Source organism: Canis lupus, chromosome 19 (assembly GCF_048164855.1).
Source record: "Canis lupus baileyi chromosome 19, mCanLup2.hap1, whole genome shotgun sequence".
Taxonomy (NCBI): domain Eukaryota; kingdom Metazoa; phylum Chordata; class Mammalia; order Carnivora; family Canidae; genus Canis; species Canis lupus.
Genome location: NC_132856.1, coordinates 35996267 through 36017219, shown reverse-complemented (window position 1 = coordinate 36017219; position 20953 = coordinate 35996267). Strand labels below are relative to the sequence as shown.

Below are 20953 nucleotides of genomic sequence, written 5' to 3'. Positions count from 1 at the left end.
CTGGGCTGTCAGTTCAAGGTGGTACTCAAAATGAAACCTCTTTATCATCTTTGTTCTAGGATCTCTCATTTTACAAAGAAAAAAAATGGAGAGAATGGGTGAGGGGCTGAGGGGTGAGGGGTCTCCTTTGTCTCCTGCTGGAAGGTAAGCCCCTGTCTTCTAACCTGCCTTCCCTTAGGACTTATATCTGCCTTCCAACTCTGACAGTGCAAAACTGGATCAGATCAAACAGCATGGAGAGCCAGACAGAAGCCCAGGCTCAAAATCCAGATCCCTCCAGACTTTGAAATTCAAAGACTGCAGGGGCTGCCAGCAAATTCTTGGAAAAGCTCTGGCCTTAGGAAGAAACTTTGCTTCAATCTCTAAGAAAAAATACTAGATAATGATTTTTTTAAGCCAACAATGGGGGCTGATGTTGGGATGAACATGCACGTGGTAACAGGACAGCAGGTGTACTGGACTGGAAGAGCCCTGTATGGCTTCCCCAGAGACTGGGCTTCATTCTCAACATTCCCTATGATCAAGCTGCTCTTTACATAGACTTTGCTGCAGATAATGGCATTTGCTACAGCTTTTTACAATCAATTCCTTTTCAGTTGTCTTATTTAAACACACACACACACACACACACACACACACACACACACGAGGGAATTCACTGGGAAGACATAACATGTTCCAAGATAATAATTTTCCTAGGTTGTGTGTACAACTTAGAAACTTGAGGATCACGAGAGTTCTATGGTTTGCTTCATGCATCATTATGCAAGGCTTACTAATAATTGGACTCTAGAGCTTTGGCTTTAGATACTTGTTTCTCACCTTTCTTGCCTAAAAATTTAAAAATGGCTCTTATTATATTACTTTTTTTGCTTTTCCTGTCCACCTAATGTTAAAAAATTCTAGATAAACCATCTGCTCTCATTGAAGTGGGCCACAACAAAACTGCATTAAAAAATAATCTATTGGATCACACAGGTATCATACTGATACTGGTGGAAGGCATCTGACCTATTAATGAAAGGATATGACAGCAGCAGGAGTGCAGGGTTTTAGATCCTTTGCAGAGAATGTAATATCTTCACTGGCAAAATTAGCTTCAGTCTTAACCCACTCATTTACTATTCATTTCTCGAAATCTATTCTTTTAATAAGCAATGTTTAGTCTTCATTTAGAAGTAACTGATATAGCAGAATGTATTTTAAAGTAATTGCATCATAAGAAAAGTCACTGCTAAAAATTATCCATTTTACTTCATGTCAAAGACATGCACTTTTCATTGTAATACTACTCCCTCATTTTGCAGATGAGAAAAGTAAGGCCCAAATTGATTATCAGAAGTGCTTAATGTCACAAAGCCTCTTAGCCACAGAACAGGGACAAGAACTAAGACCTCCTTGCTCCAGCTATGCCTCACTACCTCTATGTAGCTACCCAACCTAATTACAAGATAATCTGCACAGAAATGTAAAAATTCCTAAAAGAACCCATAGTAGCATTAATTGAGTTACAAGTATACGGATGCTTTTGAATTTTCTATTTTTTATGGCTAAAGTCTCTCCATGAAGTCAGAAACTCAGTCTACAATTGTTCATATTTAGCTCTCAATATTTAATGTTTTACTGAAGTAGTAATAAATTGATGACAGTATAGAAATTAATTTCAAAACTATTCAATAAAAGAATGTCCTAAAAAAAAAAAAAAAAAGAATGTCCTGCATTTTCCTCCAGATATTTATTCCTGTAAGTGACTGACAAGTTCATGAACTCTTGACAGAATTTCTCAAACTTGGCACTATTGACATTTGAGCCTGGTAATGCTTTGTTGTGGGGGCTTTCTTGGCCATTGCAGGATGTTTATTAGTGGTCTTGCCTCTTCCCTGAAGATGCCAGTACCATGCTCTCCTGTCTCCCCCCTCCTCGTTGTGACAAGCAAAAATAATGTCTCCAGTTATTGTCAAATATTCCTGGAGGGCCTGTGCTTGGTTGGGAACAACTGACCTTTGGTGACAGTATATCCCCTTGTCATCCATGAAATACAAAACTTGATGAATCAACTGGAGGCACATTAAAAGATAACATATAGAAAGTTCTCAGAAAATATAAACTGATTTGATATCATCTAATCTGCTTATATCAAACATTATCACCGTCGAATACATTATATTCTGTGAAATAAGCTGTCACAAAAGGACAAAATACTACATGATTCTACTCATAGGAGGAACTTAGAGTAGTCAAATCCATAGAGACAGAAATAAAATGGTAGTTTCCAGGGACTGGGGTTCTGGAGAAGAAAGTAGAAGTTATTATTTAATGGTTACAGAGATTCAGCTTGGAAAGATGAAAGGTTTCTGAAAATGGGTGGTGATGATGGCTGCACAGCAATGTGACTTTACTTAATGCCACTGAAATGTACACTTAAAAATGGTTAAAACAGTAAATGTTAAGTTATGTATATTTTACTACAAAATTTTTAAAAATGGTTAAAATTCTTTTTAAAACATCATCACAAGGCCTAACTCCACAAAGCAAAAACATCTAGATATGCTTCAAAACTCCCATAAAAAGTTTTTGGTTTTTGTTGTTTTTGCTGTTTTGTTTCTTCTTCTTTTGGGGGGAGGCAGTAGCGGGCTGTTTTGTTTTGAAAATAAACTCCATAGCTCAGGAATCAGAGACTAAGAAAATCTCCCTCTTAATTCATGACCAGGCTTTCATGGCCAGAAGCAACAGCAGCGAGCAGGGCTCTGGTGCCCTGCAGCAGAGCAGTGCACATGCATGCACCAGGGTACAGGCCCTCAGGGAGGCCCCCTGATTTAAGAGCCTTCTTTGTGTGAAACACAGCAAGTCCAGATCCCCTAAGGACTCAGCCTGTGGGCCACGTCAGCCCAGAGCCCTTGCAATTGCCAGGATGCTCTTGACAAAAGACGGTCTGGTACCAAGAGGTAAGGCCATTATTTTCATTTAAACCATACATGTCATGTCCTGTTTGTGAGAAACACGTTAAACAACTCAGAAACACATTCACAATGGGCTCCGAAGTGGGCTTCACATTCCTATGTGCTGGTGTATTATAAACTGCAAGGGGAAGCTACTAGGGGGTGTGACGGCTCATCCATCCTTGTTTTAACAGAAGGCCCCTCCCCAAAGCTCAGCTATCAATGAGGATCTTCTCTTCATTGTTTGATGGCCGTCTTACAGTTTTCTTCAAGTGCTCAAAGTATAAAAAGCCAGGTTATCTATGAGAGCCCAGAATCTTGGATTCCTTTAAGATTCTCTTACCAATTTTTGTTTTCCTTAAAAAAAAAAAAAAAAAAAAAGAATAAGAATTCATCCAAAAAAATATCCCAAAGGAAGATGACTGCCTTATTTCCATCTAGATTGTAACAGTAGATGATGCATCTATCATGACCCAAAGGACATTTTTGCTACAAAATACCCCCGATAAACCCAAAATCTGTTCTCTTGACCCACTCTATCACAAGAGCATCTTGGATGGAAATGCACTCACCCATAGCACATAAGATGAGAAATCCCTCATTCACTGATGAAAGAAATAAATAATAAACATGGAGAAAATAATTCAATTAAGTGTAATTTCAGCTTATCCTGCTGCTCACCCCGTCACCAAACATATAGCATTTACATGCAAAACTCCAAGAAAACTATATTCTAATACATTAAAATTAGAGCCCAAATCTAGGCCTTTGGCCAAGTCAAATAATAAACAGTGTAATAACTATGTCTGCTTTTATGCCATGACATTTCTTTAGGGGGAAAAGATTTATCATTTAAACTATACATATCACATCCTGTAGAAGTTTTTTAAAAAACTGAACTATTTTCTTTAAATGTTTAAATATAGATTAACTATAAAGAAAAATTGAATCAAACATAATCAAAGTCCTATAGGATCCATGAAGAATATTTTAAAAGGAATCACATAGTTAATTAGAACAAAAGTGGAGCTAGCAGAATTCCTAAAAGCCAAAATAATACTTTCCCAGATTCATCAGAGATCTGAAGACAAATGCTAGAATGACTTATTTCCCTTCCTCAGAACTTAGAGTTTTCTTGTTGAAGTATATAAAAGTTCTGCGGCAATTTCAATTTCACTTTGGCCTTATGTAAAAAGATGTGCCTGGCCTTTTAAATGCAACTAGTGAATAATAATGTACTTGGGCATTACCCCCAGCAGGCTGCAACATCCTGTTCTTTCCTCTCTGGCATGTCTGTCAAAGGAGAGATGGACATCATGCCTCTCAGAAAGATGAAGATCATGCTCTTCTTGGCACTACTAAAAAAGAACTTTATCTTTGCCTTTATTACAAATGCAAGAGGATGTCTGTCATAGGCAGAACTGATTCTCCTGATATCAGTAATCAGCATCAAAACTGAACTTGGGCCTGTGGTTGGTTAAGACATCCTGGTATTTTGCGTGTGTGTGTCTTTGGATGTTCGCCTGAAAGAAGGCTTGACTGAGCCTAACACAGCTGTGATATTCAGTAACAGCTCTTTTGTTTGAGTGATCCTTTCTGCTATATTCCACCCAAAGAATGCCTTGAAAGAGAGAAAGACTAAGGAACTAATAACTCTATGGCTCAGGAAGAATTTTGTGGCTCACTCAATACAGAATACCATTCATTCTTTATCAGCTAATTCATTTAATTGGCACTGTGCTAAGTACTGGAGATACAGCAAAGAATAACATAAAGGCCAGGTTCTCCTAGAGCTTATATTCTAACATAGGGACATTCTGAAGTGGACAATGAACAAATAAACAAAATACATGTAGGTAGATAGATAGATGATAGAGGAGTGTGTATTACACACACTTACACATAAGTGCTACAAAGAAAAATATCTATACCCTAGAGAAATGAAAACATATATCCCCATAAAAACTTGTTCACAAATATTCACAGCAGCATTATTAGCCACAGCCAATGGTGGAAACAACCCAATTGTCTATCAACCAATAAATGAAAAAACAAAATGTGGTATATTACTCAATAGAATATTACTTGGCAATAAAAAGAAATGAAGTACTGATTTATGTTACAATACAGATGAACCTTGAAAACACCATGCTACATGAAAGAAGCCAACACAAAAGGCCACATAGTGTATGATTTTACTTATATGAAATATCCAGAACAGGCAAATCTATGTACACAAAAAGTAGATTAGTGGTTGCCAGGGGCTGGGGAGAAAAGGTAATAGACAGTGACTGTTTAATGAGCATAGGGTTTTGGAGATAGTGAAAATGTTCTGGAATTAGACAGTGGTGATGTTTACACAATACTGCAAATAGACTGAAAATCACTGAATTATATACTTTACTTGGTTAAAATGTTGAATTTTTTGCTATGTGAATTTTATTTAAAGTTTTAAGATTTTTTTTTTTTAAAGTAGGAATAATAGTGCAGAGTAAGAGTACAGGTAATGACAGAAAAGGTGCTACTTTAGCTAATGTGATCAGAAAAGCCTTTTCAGTTAAGAAACTTGAATATAATGAGGTTTACATGCCAAGCAGATATTTGGGGTCTTTGTTTTTGCTGGTCCTCTCTCTTTCTCTCCCTTCTTCCAAGATAAAACTTTTCATTTTAACCATTTTTAATGATAATATTGTGTAACTGTCATCACCATCTATTTCTAAAACTTTTTCACTGCCTGAAACAGAAAACTGCTATTCTTCTTTTAAGGCTACAGTTAGGTCATTAGTATAGAAAATAAAACAAGAAAAACTGTTTTATAAGAGAAAAGATGAACAGGGAGTGTATGATGTCACTGTTTTGTTTCTCTCCTGTTCAATAAATGGTTAATGATGATGATAGCAATACTTGTGTCATATAGGATACTCAGCCCCTGTGTTGAGAGAAAATTGTAGGGATGTCAGGGAGAAAGGGATGTCTGGCAAGATCGCCTTTTGGTGGAAAAAGTCCTTCTTTCATCATGCAACATTTGATTTTCAAATATTTGTTGACTCATGGAGAGAGTGTGGATTCTCATGTCTAAAATAACCCAGTATTGCCCCTTATCTGTGTGCTTTATATAATGAACAGTCATCTGACAGTATCCAGGTCTAAAAATCCACCCCCTCCAAAAAAATCATAAAAATAAACTTAAAAAAATTAAAAATCCCAACTTTTATTCCCTGAATAGTATATAACTTCAAAAAATAGAACTATTGTTCTATATCTTGGCATCAAATCATAATAACTCACAGAAAAAGCAGTGCTTTTTTTCATTTAAACTAATTTGCAATATATGTATGTTCACACACATGTATGCACACACATGCAATAATAACTAAACCTCTACTTTAAAAAGGAAACTTGTGACTTTACAAGACAAAGAAATGTAAAGATGGCTAAAATTTTATTGGCTGAACTAGTAAGAGTTGGTTCCTATTAAACATAGCATTCTCAGCTTTATTTTCTCATAATGTCATTCTTATTCTGGTCTGTAATCTAGTTTATATATTATGTGTCTTTGGTACATGTAAGAAGGATTTTAAATTTACAATGCTGGCAAGAAAAATGGACTTATACACTCTAAAATATAAGCTCTTATTCAACATACTTAAACACACTTAAAACACTACTGATAGTAAGCTGCCATGAGGCAAATGTGTGATCTAAACAACTCTCTGTGCAAAAATACTGAAAGGAGGCTGCAGCACTTTTCATAAAAGCACACTGATGCTCACAATGAAACTGAAGATTGGCATCTCTGTCCTGCTGAAAAGCACCCTGGCTCCAACAAATAGGTGTGTCCCATTTGAAGGTACTGTGATTCACAAAGTGAGAAGGAACTCTTCCATTCAAAACACAAATCTCCATACTGTGCAATAAGACAAAGGTACTCTGCAATACAACTAGGTGCAAAATACCAAAAATACAATTCCTGGTGTTCTCCTTTAAACCAGACATTATATAGCTAGCGGTCAGGACAGGCAGAGTTCAGGCCAGCTTCACTACCACTCTGTGCTTCAGAGCTGAGGAGCTGGATCCTGATTTCCTGGCATGCAGGACCTATATTCTCAACCCATCCACTTGCTGAGGTCCCAAACTGCCAGCTTTCCCGCTGCCCTTTCGTTCCTCTGCCCAGCCTCAGCTACCCCCCTGGCTGCAGTACTACATTTCTGTCTTTGCAACAACAACAACAAAAAAAACTAGCTTGCCCCTCTTGCAGCCCCAAGGCGCCTTCAATGCCTTACCCTGTCCCACCCAGCAACTCTATTTTGGACATGGCCATGCACTTCTTCAACAAGCCCTCAAGCACTGACCAGTCTCCAACAGCCTTAAGTTCCTCCCACACCCTCTCTTCTGATCGTCCCTATTTCAAATGGAGAGACTCGGAATTCTTTGGGGGTATACTTCCTGGGCTGCTGGAGGGAGGCTGCAGAACTTCTCAGCTGTGGGCTCCACTGTGCTTAGCTCCATGGAATTACTTTACCCATGAAATCATTTCTTTTTATTTTTTCTCTTCTTCTTCTTCCCTTCCCCCCAATCCCCCTCCCACCCTTGGAGTAACTCGAAACTGTTTTAGAACACCTTCATTCCTGCAGAGCTTCAAACAGCAGTGCGGCAAGGTCTAGAAGTATAGGGGCTGCTAAAGCTGTCTTCGCTGTTGTCCGTGCCACTGGGGCAGGGGTGTAGAATGACCTTAAGTCTCCAGGCTCCCTACCACGCCAGCCCAGCCAGGCTGCTTCTAATGAATAACAAATGGGCCTTCCTGATGCATTTGCTCAGGACAAGCTGCCATTACAAGCCCTTTTGTTTTTTTAGTATTGTGGTAATGTATCATCTTGCTTGGCTGGATGTCATCTTTGAGAAGGTCACCACAGGTATGTGCGCCCTTTCCTTGGACCCCCTTCCACCCGCTCGCACCCCCATCACCACCCCTGCTATAAAGGAGGGTCTGGCAAATGTGGACAAAGCACTCAACACCTTTGTTCGGACCTAGGGAACCAGAAAATCCAGGACTTCACTCATGGTCTCGCTTATCAGTTATAAACACTCTCCACTTGGTAAGGGAAGTTCTGCAAAAGATGGTAGATCTTTACCAGTTAGAAGACAAGTCAGGGACTACAGAGGATAGCACTGTGCTTTGGAAGTTGATTTGGAAATGGGGCAGCGGGAATGCCCTTTATCGTGAAACTGAAAAATCAGATCTCAATTCAGAGTAGGAAAGGTTCTTTTCCAAGCCTCCTACTATTCATCTTCATTTCACAGATATTTAGAGCATGTATTATGTTGCTATGGACAATTAGCCTTTTATCCAATTTTACTTGAGAGTTTAACTCTCCCACCCGAAGGTTTTAATTATACCCTCAGCCCCATACTTAGGCCTCGGTTCCTGCAGCTGGAAATCTGCCCCAGTGATGTTATAACCTTGTTAATGTAACAAAAGAGGAGTTTACTTAAAACTGGACTGACTATGGACTTAAGCCAAATTTACTTGAAAGAGGAAAGAGTCTGTCAAAAATCCTATAGTAAACACGGCAAAGCAGTTCTTTCATTGCCTTCCCTTAATTCATAGCGACAAGCAATTTACATGTAAGTGGATTCATATGCTCTACCAAGAGGCCTCCTCTCCAAGAAGGGGTGGTGTGTGCTCCCCCCACCACCCCACCCGCCTCCCCTTTTTCTTTTCTTGCCTCCCTTTTAGTTTTTTTTCTTTCTTTCTTCCTTGGTATGTGGAGTAGGCCGTTCTCCTTAGTGAAACAGCATAAATCCACGATGTTTTAATCGCCCCAAAGCATAATTAGAGCCCTCTAAACATTTACCAGACCAGTCGCTCTGAATAAAGGCAGTAGAAATTTCTAAAAGCTACTCTTAGACCTGACTGTTGTCCTGTCAAATACACACTTTATATTTTTGTTGAAGCCTGCTTATAAAGAGCGAAAGACTCTCCTGCTAACGAGGTAAGAGTTGTAAGCTTTAAAGTGGGAGTTGTTGGTCACATACCAGAGCCCATGTTTTTCTCTGTTGCCAAAATCCTGCAGGGCTTCTTACCTTCTGCTGTTAATTAGATTACCTTTTTTAAGTCCACACACTAACAGAAAACATACATTAGACTAAACAAGATATGACAACAAGGAAGGGCTGAAGGGAGAGCCTTCTGAGAAAACATTAAAGAAAAACATCACTCTTAATATCACTGTATAAAGAAAAAAAGAGACTGCAGGTAATTTCAGCCTGCAAGGGGCGGGTGAAGGATCCCTAACATTTTAGAAGCAAAGACCAAAAAATTAATTCCCCCCAAGTAGAACGCCAGGAAGGGGTTTACTTCAGTTACATTATTTTCAAGTATGCTCTTTGACAAAATCCATCCATGGCAAACAACTGGCTAGCACTCAAGTTTCTTTCATGCACACTGAAAGTTTAATTAGTTCTAACTAGATCAAAAGTTGTTTTTCCCCCTTTTGGCATGTATCTGTATCATTTCTGTGCTATTTGGAAGCTGCTAGACATCAAAGGCAGATCCATCATTCTTGGGGAACCTCCATTTCCTTGGAGGTGATTCTGGTGTACCCCTCCTTCCACGCTACTGGATCTCATGGCAGCCATGGGCCACTCTGCAGGGGCTGGTTGCACCCCAAGACATGACAGCTCCTTCTCACTCCCTTGGACAGCACCTAGCACCAAATGGCCTAACTGTTCCTAAGAATGCCCCTAGACAACCCCAAACAAACCATTACTGTGTGGTATCATTGTAAATCTCCCAAAATGGAGAACTTGTGAAAACTTCTATGATTGAGAGAGTTCAGAACTCAGCATCATTTAGACCATTAACAGCCCATGATATGGGGAACTATTTCAGGTACTCCAAAGTTACCCTAATTTTTTTCCTTTTTTTTTTTTTTTTTTTTTTTTTTTTGAGCGGAGAGGTCCTTTTTGCTATTCATTCTAAGACCTTTAGTTTTAACTAGGTTAGCAAATTAACAGGCAAACTACCCACTAAGAGCCTTCTACTTATAGGAGAGCTTAGAGATTATAAAAAAAAAAAAAAAACAGAAGACAAGGGTTAGCATCCCAGGCCTCCTCCACATTAGCTGTATGCTTTAGGCAAGTTTACTTAGCCTCTTTGAGCCTCAGTTTCCTTCTCCATAACCTGGGAAGAATATCTTCATTACATTGTTATAAGGAGTAAGGTATAAAGACTGAGCCCTGTACCTGTGTTCTATAAGCCATATATGCTTAAAGGACATGTTTGGTAAGTGTTAGACACTGCTCTAATCAAAGTAACCATTATTTGTCAAAGATGCGGTTGTAGTGTTGCTTGGTCTGGTCTTTTAACTACAAAGGTGAGATTGTTTCAAGATCCATTTTTTAAAAATTTATACTATGTGCCAAGAACTGAACTAGGAGCTATTTACATAGACTATATCTTCCTTTGTCAGAGTGGCAAGCTCTATGGGCTCCACATTCTAGCTGCTTCTTCCCTTAGAGTCCCTAGCATATGAAAGAACTCATGTGCCCATTTCAAGCCCATAACAGAGGCAAAGGACCTTGGAATGCAATGTCCCTTCTTACAGGTGACGTTGTTCGGCATGTATCCTTCCTTTTGATGGAATACAGATGTGATGGGTGGAGCTGCAGCAGCAATTTTGCAACATGGAGACAAAAGCTGACCATGCCAGAAGATAAGATAGGATGGCAAGAGTAAAATACTACACTGTCTGGACTGCTTAACTCCAGACATACCTTATATGAAAAAATAAATTATTGAGTTTGGGAGTATTCTGTTGGGGCAGGCAAGTGCATCCATAGCTGATACCTACGCTGGTTTCTCTTTGGCTTAGAAGTGGCTACAGAGAAAAGAGGATTTCTAGACACCTGTACATTTGCCTGGGACTGTTTAAGGAAAGATTATATAGCAACCTGAGATGCATAATGTCTGCTGCCCAAACTCGTCACACTTCCCCTTCTAGCAGCCCCACCACATGCTACAGGATCACACAACACAATTACTAAATCATGGTTTTATCACTGTCTATGATATTTTGGCTTCCCTTGGGTTCCAAAATATTATGTTTAAAAATCTCCATACTTACCCTTGGTTGTGTTCCAAAAAGAAAAGACATTACTGGCGAGCATGTGCCTTCCTAAGAAGCACTGACGAGAGTACATCTTGAAGTGAGCACATTAATGGGTGTCCTTTAAACCCTTCACTTCCCATTTTCCCATTAGAGCCTCCTTAATTTAGCACCCCAGGATTCTACTTAAATTACCTTCTTAGTTAGGATTAGGGGAGCAAAAGGAGACCACAGGGCCCTGACCCTGACAGTTCAAATTGTCAGCGCCAGGAGACTGACACTCTTTTCTTCCCACTAATCCCACACTGCATGGCATGGTCTCAATTTTGGAGAAATCCGAATGCTTATACACTTAGCCAATCCCCAAGTGATTCAGATAAACTTAGTACCAAATAAGTGAGGCATTTATGTATCTTGAATATCTCTACTTTCTCAATGCCAGGGCCTCAATATTTTGATAAAGTGATGACAGGAAGAACACAGAGAACAAAAAATAAAAGCAAAGAAAATACTATAAGTACATGGGAAAATGATGAGCCTCTAGAATTTATTTTGTATATTTGAGAGGAAATATATGTCCATAATGCAATTTTCAAAATGTAGATTTTAGAGGCCAGATTGGTTTTCCTTCCTTTTTTTGAGGAAACTGAAGCAGATTTGGGCTCAGAATATTCTGGGCAATTTCTAAAAGCCACTTTGGATTGTCTTCCTCTTGAATCTGCCAAAAAAAAAGAAGTGTACTGAAAGGAACTTTCTTGTCTTAGCAGCACAGTCAAACAGAAATATAAACCAAATTTTCTAAAAGCCACATTAAAAAGGTAAGAAAAAATAAGTTAAATTAATATTAATATTTTAAGCCAATATATCAAAAATATTATTACTGGAACATATAATAAATATGAAATTTATTGAAGATAATTTATGTTCTTTTTATCACATTAATTTTTGAAATCAGGTATATAATTTCCACTCCCAGCACACCTCAATTTGGATTAGTCACATTTCAAATTCTCAATAGCCACATGACGTTCATGACTACTGCACTGGACAACACTAGTTCAGTGTTAAATTGTACTGGATAGTACCTATCCTCTAAAAACACACACATAGTACATACAGAGTCAATGGCACAAAGACTGTCATTGTAGCAGAATAACATATATATTTTTTTGTTCTCTCATGTCCATCCCATACAATTAGTGAAGGGAGGGAGGAGATAGAAATCAGCATAGGCATTGTACAGCTTAACCCAGATGAAATTGCTGAGATGCAACCACTCTTAACCTGCAAAAATGGCAATTTCCTATGATTCAACTTAATATTTTAATCCAAAGTTTTCATGAGAGCATTCATGGTGAGATTCAGAATGTAGGCTTATAGCAGGCCTCCAATAAAAGTTACTGTCTTGAGTAGTTGCTCATCACAAAAGTATGGGCCAATGATATTTCGGTCCAAGTGCAGCAATTCGTTAACTCTTAAAGCATTTGTTTCCTCTTTTCTTGGCCAAAACACAGTTTCTACAAACGTGGCTGAAAGATAATATTTGACCAAAAAGTAAGACACTGGCCACTGATATATATGTTCCTGGCCACCATGTGAAGCTCAAGGCCTATGGCTGCAGACTCCTAGAAGCACATCACTTAGATGCCTCATAAGCTCCTCAAACTCTCTGCAAAACCATAGCCTCCAAAACCACCATCACCACCACCATTATCATCATTAATGCCATCATCAACACCATCATTGTTTTTACCACTACTGTGACCACCACCATGGCCATTATCATTGGACTGTCATCACCACCACTATCATTGTCTTCATCATCATCCATCATCACTACCAAGAGTATTATCATCATCATTACCATGCCTTCTATGTAATAAGTCCTTACTTAGTTCCTTTACCCACTTCCCTAAGACATCTTCACTCTTTCATCCTCTGAACTCTTATTCAATCTTTACGACCTTATTTAAACATCACCCTTCAAAGTTCTCCCCATTTTATAGGCCAAACGAATTGCTCTCTCACTTCTGTGGAACCACTGAAAAAGTCCTTTGAACATGTCTGGGTTATAACATAATGACTTAATTATGCAATCTTCTCTCCCTACTTTCAGCTCCTAGCACTAGGTCAGGTACCAACTCTAGGATTCAAAATAAGTATAAATTGGTTGAATTTAAATGAATAGGTTTCATTTCAAGGGCATTCACTATGTAGACATTACTTGGATGATGAGCTAAAAAGTGACTTTGAGGCTGTGTTCTGATATTTCCAATAATTTTGTATATATTTTGCCTTCAAACAGATTGTAAATAAACACAGACATAGGCCATAACTTGTGATTCTTTGTAGATTTCACAGCATTGTGCAGAGCCCCCCACTCTTAATAGCTTTAATAAGATATAATTCACTTATTTAAATTGTATAATTAAATGGGTTTCTGTATATTCCAGTTGTGAAATTATCACAATCAAATTTTAGAAAATTTTCATTACCCCCAACCAAACCACATGCCATTACTAGTTGCCTTTCATTCCTTCCCCTCAGTCCTGGGCAACCATGAAACTAAATTCTGCCTCTGTATATTTGCCTATTTGCATATAAACTGGATCATACAATACGCGATCTTTTATGACTGGCTTCTTTTACTGAGGATGATGTTTCCAAGGCTCTTCCATGTTGTAACATCTATCAGTACTTCATTTCTTATTATTGTTAAATATTGTCCCATCTATGGATAGTCCTCATTTTGTTTATTCATTCATCAACAATTCATCCATTTAGGTTGTTTCCACTTTTTTCACATTATGCATAAGGCCACTGTGGGTATTCATATATAATATTTTGCATAGATGTATCTTTTCATTTCTATTGGGTCTGTACCTAGGAGTGGAACTGCTATGTCATATGGGAACCGTGTGTTTAACATTTTGAGGAATTACCAAACTGTTTTCCAAAGCAGTTGCACCACTTTACAATCCCATCAGCAATGTGTGAGGATTCTAGTTTCTCCATGTCCTCATCAACACTTGTTATTGTCTGTTTCATTATAGTTATCCTTGTGAGTGTGAGGTGATATCTCATTACAGTTTTAACTTATATTTCCTTAAGATTAATGATGTTGAGCATCTTTTCATGCACTTACTGGCCATTTGTATCTTTTCTACAGGTATGTGTCATTCAAATCCCTTGCCATTTTTAAATTGGGTTATATGAATTTTTATTAAGTTGTACAAATTCTTTATATATTCTGGATACAAGCCTCTTATGAGATATGATAGCAAATATTTTCTCCCATTTTGTGGATTGTCTTTTCTTGATGGTGTCCTTTGAAGTACAGAAGTTTTTCATTTTGATTAAGTCCAATTTATCTATTCTTTTTTAGTTGTTTGTGCTTTTGTTGTCATATCTAAAAGGCTTTGTCTAACAAAAGGTCACAAAGATTTATACCTATATTTTATTGTAGGAGTGTCACAGTTTTAACTCTTACATTTAGATCTGTAATCCATTTTGAGTTAATGTTCGTATATGGTATGAAAGAACTTTTCACATAGCTTAGCGTTTTTGGAAAGGAATATACCACACATTTTTCTTATGAATCTCATATATACATTACCAATAGTTTCTCTTCAGTGGCAATAATACTCAAGTATACTCTCATGAGCATTTTACAGAGACCTTGCATTCAAGACACTTTGGTAATTTTATACAGGGAGAATCGAAGAAAGCTAAAAAGACTTCATCATTGAGACACTGATAATGCTGGTAAAATTCATCAAATTTTGATTTTATTTATTTTTTTAAATTTTGATTTTATATTGTCCTGTGATATTTTCCTTTCATTGTCTTGAATGATTTCTATATTCTGAATACTGAAAATTGAATAGGTATTTACGGTTTCTTGGTTTTTATTGTTTCTTCTTCCTTATCTCCCTCCCTTAGTTCTTCCCTTTTCCTCTTCCTTCCTTTCTCCTTTCCTTTCTTCCTTCCTTCCTTTCTCCATCTCTCCCTCCTCCTTCCTTCTTTTTTCTCCCTGCCTCCTACTCAACTTTCTTCTTCCTTCCTACCTTCTCCCCCTTATTTACCTCTTAATTTCCTCTCTTAATTCTCCTAACTAAAGTATCCTCGAAAATATCCTTCAGGTCTTGATTGTCTTCACAATCCTTTATCAGCCACCATCCCCCACTGCCCGCACACAATGCCTAGTATAAGGCCTGGCAAGAAGTTTTTTAGGGTTTAATTTGAAAGGTCAGATCCTATCCTTGAGTGACAAACCAAACTATAAGAATCCCTTCTCCACAGTGACTATACATGCACTGTTTTATCCATATTCGATTTCAAAAAAATTATTTTATAATAACTGAATAAAAAACATCACTCCATGTAAATGAAAGAAAATCAAGAGAAAACTAATAACTGCAACCATGACTATGCAAAATTCATGCATAGGAAAACAGACTAGGAAAAAAAATAGAATTCAAAATGTCAATTCTTTTTCTTGGGTAAATTTTCTTCTTTCTACTAGCCAGTATTTGCCATAATATGCACATTTAGTTTCTATTTAAAAAAAAAAGAGGTCTCTTTCAAAATAAAAATTTATTCTTGATTTTTTAGATATAAGAGGGATGTAACAGAACTGCTATTAGTCACTTGAAAATGTTATACAAGAGAAAGCATTTTTATAAAGTCCTATACAGATATGACTTACTACTCTTATGTGGAATAATAATAATAATACAATGCATCAACGCCATCCAATCTGTTATACTATATAATATCTAGCACTGATATTTCTGATAATTTAGCACAGATAATTTTTAATATTCATTTGGACCTGCCATGATGATAATATACCTTCTTCTCTCCTGCCTTACTGATCATGTGTGTGTTTCTACATATTAAATATTAATTTACTGGCTCCATAACTTTTAAATGAAGTAATCTCTATATTTCTAGGGCCTATCAGGAAGCACATGAGTTGTGTCGGGGGCCATCCATAAATGCATGTGCAGGGTTAAGCCCTGCATCTCCAACAGGCAGTCTTTGCTCCTGCAGGTGGGGCAAGCTGGCCATAATATAACCTGAGTCTAAGATGCAGGAACATCTGCTGGGTTCCTGTATTCAGTTTGTTGGCTGGATTTAAGAACCCTGGAGCCTGTAGTCGATTAGTTCTGCTCTGGGTGCCACTGAGGCCCAAGGGGATGATACTAAGAGAGTTCCTGGAGACAAGGGCATAATTCAGTCAGCCTACAAAAATAGAAAAAAAGCAATCTTGGCAACAGAAGCCTGCCTTCCCAGATGATTTTGGAGAGCCCTTGTTCTGTGGACTTTGACGTCAGAGGCTGAGGCTTTCCTGGTCCTTTACTGGCTGCTGCTCAATAAAAACACCATCCCATTCCATCATTTTGATCATCATTATTTCCTCAGTTAATAAAACTTAAAGAAAGCATGTTTTCAGAGATAGCTGCTAAGGGGCAGAGGCCCATTTTGACTGAGGTCAGCCTTGGCAGAAGTCAACTCTTTTTTTTTCCTAAGGCTTTATGTTCTTTTGGTAAAATTGTATTGTTTCAAAAATTAAAATAATAAAATATTAGTTATGCAATGGAAAGTGGGTCAAGTTTGCTGTCACAGATTTTCATGTATACACTTTTAGTGCATTAAAAGCTAAACTCCAAGTTTAGCTTGGAGTTTTAAATATCTTCCAAGCTCAATATCTCTCTGAAAAATTCCAGACCAGTTCTGGGAGCCTCTTTCATTGCATATTTTATATTTTTAAAACGCTTTCTTATTATAAATATGTAAATTATTACTAATACCATCAAGAAGGAAAGATAATGCTGAAAATTTCATATCTAATTATAGCTGACCAGTGTAAATGTAAACCACAGGACAACACATTGTGGACACAGCATCTCTAATGGTAGCTTAGAAAAAATAACTTGGGTTAGTAGCCAACTTTTAATGGCTACATGTTTAGAAGAAGCTGAGAATGGAGGGAAAGAGGGGGGATCTTGCCCTATTTGGAGGGAAAATATTTGTTTTGGGGCAAGGATAAGGTTAGGAGTCAAGGATGTTGTGGTAGAAGATTAGCTATTATTACATCCTTCTGGGGATGATATTTTTGAGTCCCTTCCCCCATATAAATGGGTACTTCCAACAGAATCTCCCAGAGCTGTTTTGGGCTTTTAGGAGGACCCAATTTGTTCAATTATTGAGCTTTTTAAATTTGTCATTTGAATATTGTATTTGATTGTAAGTCCCATACAAAACACTCTTCCTGTCCCCCTTCTGTATCCCTTAGGTCTCACATGAGCTGTTCTTCCCCCACAGAAGCCCAATCACCCTGCTTCCTTCCAATCTGGATTAGATGTCCCAAAACCCCCAGGACCTTCCTTATCAGAGTACTTAATCCATCTTTCCATATTCTTCATTAGTATGTGAGCTCTCCTAGGCAGGTATCATGTTACCAGGGGCAGACACAGTGCCCAGCCCATAGATAATGTCCAGTGACTAAATGGAAGGCAGAGATAAAGAATGCACAGAATATCCAAAAGAGATAGGTTAGAATAGTGAGGGTCCTCTAAACTTGGTACGAAAAGAACAAAAATAACTGGGTACTTTCAGATGGAGATGAAAAGATTCTACGATGTGAAGTGTACTGGGGAGGAGAGAGGAAACTCAAAAATTATAAAGATGGATTAAGTACCTAAGTGGCTTCAAAATGAAAAATAGTAAAGAGCAAGAAGATAAAATGATAAGGAAAGTTATTATAATTGAACAAAAGGCAAACATTTTAAGACAGTTCTCTGAAAAGAGAATGAGTTCCCTTAGAGTGTTCATGTAGATTTAAGACTTACTAAGGAGCATAACCATTTTATATGTATAACCTCATTTAATTATCAGAGAAACCCCATAAAGAAGGCAATGTCATCCATATATTTGATCAAGATCATAGTGCAAGCAGAGTAAGTGGAAGAGCCAAGATTCAAACCTAAGTTATCTGACTCTTCAAAGTCTAGGTGCTTGGCCTGCATAGGTGCATTAGTTTGCTAATGCATTCCTCATCACCTCTGATGCTGAGCAGAGGCTAAAGGACCCCTTTCTACAGATGCTACAGAGGAGATAGGGAGCACCACCAGATGAGATAACAGGCTAGATGATATGAAAGTTTGTTTCCATGACAACACTTTATTGTCACCAGTTGGTCTTGCCTGGCTCAAGGTTAACCAAATGTAATGGACATAAAGTCTGTCAACCAAAATGTAATGGACATAAAGTCTGTTTTCATGTGGGACCCTAGATTTCACATTTCTCCACCCTTTTGGGACACCTTTTCCCCCTGCCTTCTATTGCAGCCAGCATTAGAATGTTGCCAAATCCCTGACCCAGCTGTTATGACTTCTTGAGTCATCTCCCCTCTAGAGCAACCAGATTTGAATGCCAAGCCCAAGACAAAAACCTGTCTCAAACCAATGATGCCACATGGTTACCTAGTTGAGGGAGAGAAGGGCACAGAGAATATTTAGATGTGGAATCCATCCCACTGCTTCCTCAAATCACCAAGGTTGGCTGTACAATAGATATTCAATAGTCAAAACATCAAGACTAAGCTAAGCTCCTGGAAATCAGAGACTAGGTCTGAGTCATGACTTGCTCAGCATCTAACACAGTGGGAGGTCCCTAGTTATTGGTCAATAAATGATGGTTGAATGACAGTTGGTGCTTGAACAACACAAGGACTAAAGCGCCAACTCCCTGTAGAGTCGAAAATCCATGTGTAACTTTTGACTCCCCCAAAACTTAACTACTATTAGCCCACTGTAGACTTGAAGCCTTTCTGACAACATAAGCAGCAAATTAACAGATATTTTCTGTTTTATGCATTATATGCTGTATTCTCACAATAAAGTAAGCTAGAGAAAAGAAAATATTATTTTAAAAGTCATAAGGAAGAGAAAATACAGTACATACTGTATTTATAAAAAGAAAAATCCAGTTTCAAATCCCTGTTATTCAAAGGGTCAACTATAATTAATGAATGAATGCTCTAGAATAACCCTGACTGTTTTAAAATTTAAATTAATTTTTTCATTTAAAAAATTAAATTTTTGTCCCAGTCATATGGGGGCTTTTGGGAACAAGCAGGTGTGATCACTAACAAAAATAGTGCAAAAAGCTGAGTGGTTATCTTCAGGCCTCACAAGAGATTCAGGAGTTTAACCTAACTGCAAAGAAAGCTTAATTTTAATTTTATTCTCTGCAAAAAAGCTACCATCAATCAAGATCTAAGGAACCCTTAGGTGTAAAAGATGTGACCAATCACAAATTCATGTTCATACTTTGAAAGTTACTATTTATTTCTTTAAAACCCTGGAAAGTTACATTTCAGTAAAGAAGTTGGAAAGAGACACAATCAAGAAAAAGCCTTCTCTTCCAGTAATGTGTAGAAATGTCAATAACTACTAAGAGATAACAAATAGTCTACCCAGTATGTCATTATGTCAGCACTGGGAACACTAAGACTTAAGCACAAGTCAGGGAGAATAGAGCTGAAAATCGATTAAGGAATGTGTCAAGTGGTGTAAATCCTTCTGATTTCCCTGTATAATACCACTAAGTGGTACATGTTGCTGTTTTATAGCAACATTAAAACAAATTAAAATCTAAGCCTCTCACATTTGGATCCCAGGGAGTTTCAACTTTATGGGGAAAGGCATTCATTAGAATTCTCCTCCACCTTAACGTGTTTGTAATTTGGTGTCAAAATGTTTATCTGAAAAAAGGAATGTTTATATTGAAATATTTATGGATGAAATGATATAATGTCTGGGGTTTGCTTCAAAATAACCCAGGGATAGGTGTGGGGTACATCCAGATAGAAAGGAAACAGGATTGTCAATGATTGAATAATCACGGAGGTTGGATAATGGGTATCTGAGGGTTCATTTTACTTTCATATATAATTGACTTAAAAAAAAACTTTTAGCAGTATTTTATCTAAATGCATTGAACCACCATTAGGAAAGAGATGATTCTCATAGGAATATTCCTCTCTGTACCATGGAGGTGCCCCCTGCTTCTGAATGAAGGGAAATTACCACTCATCATACTGAACTTAAGTCATATGTCATTTGAGAGCTTGTTCAGGTATGTGCATGGATCCCACATTAAAGGCAGAGTTCTCAAGTACCTTATTTCAAAAATATGACTTAGTAAGGAATTTTCAACTGGCCAAAATTCTCTAAAATTCTCTTTTCCTTTAAATATAGGCATTTGATAAATTCACCTTTCCAAATAAGAAGCTTATCTGACTATAATATATTCTTCATTGGAAAACTTTCTAAAGAAATGGAAGTCTGCATAGGAAAGCTTTGGAGAAGTTTAGAAAATTGTTTCTCTAGAACATAACATTCACAAGATGACCATATATGAGAATAGATCGTGTTGAAATCAATTCCATCAAACTTAAGAAACTATGTCCCTGAGAAAAAGAAAATGGCTCTGGATGGTGATCACGTTTCTAGTCTAACCCACTAAAGACTGTTAGATGAATGACACTGTTGAATATGGAAAGGACTCCTTTCTAAGCTTTCTGAATCTGGGCCCACCTGTCTCCTGATGGGAGAAGGCCTATATGCTGGAAAGGCCAGTGTTACAATGCTACTGATGTCACTACCACACTTGCTCCAGGTCCATGTATTCCAGAAAGAAGCTAAGCTGCTGGTCCAAGGTGAGAAACTATAAACATCACACAGGCTAGAACTAGGCCAACTCTTCTCAATCAGGGATGATTTTACCTTCTAAGGTATTTCTGGCAATATGTCTGGAGACATTTTTCATTGCCAACTGAAGGAAGGGATTGCTCTTGGTATCTGGTAGTTAAAGACCAGGGATGCTACTAAACAC

The 20953-nt window shown here is 37.7% G+C and overlaps 1 protein-coding gene across 25 annotated transcripts in view; it reads right to left on the bottom strand.

Moving 5' to 3' along the window:
• ERC2 (ELKS/RAB6-interacting/CAST family member 2) overlaps positions 1–20953 on the bottom strand; it is a 906960-nt gene that overhangs the window by 325169 nt on the left and 560838 nt on the right. The window contains exon 19 of one of the 25 annotated variants that reach the window (XM_072785834.1): positions 2957–3296. The exons of 23 other annotated variants lie outside the window; for them this stretch is intronic. In XM_072785834.1, coding sequence (XP_072641935.1) covers positions 3236–3296 — 61 coding nt within the window. In that variant the 3' untranslated portion in view covers positions 2957–3235. Of the gene's footprint in view, positions 1–2956; positions 3297–11594; positions 11766–20953 lie in introns of those variants that run through there. One more of the 25 variants, XM_072785835.1, reaches the window with a different exon arrangement.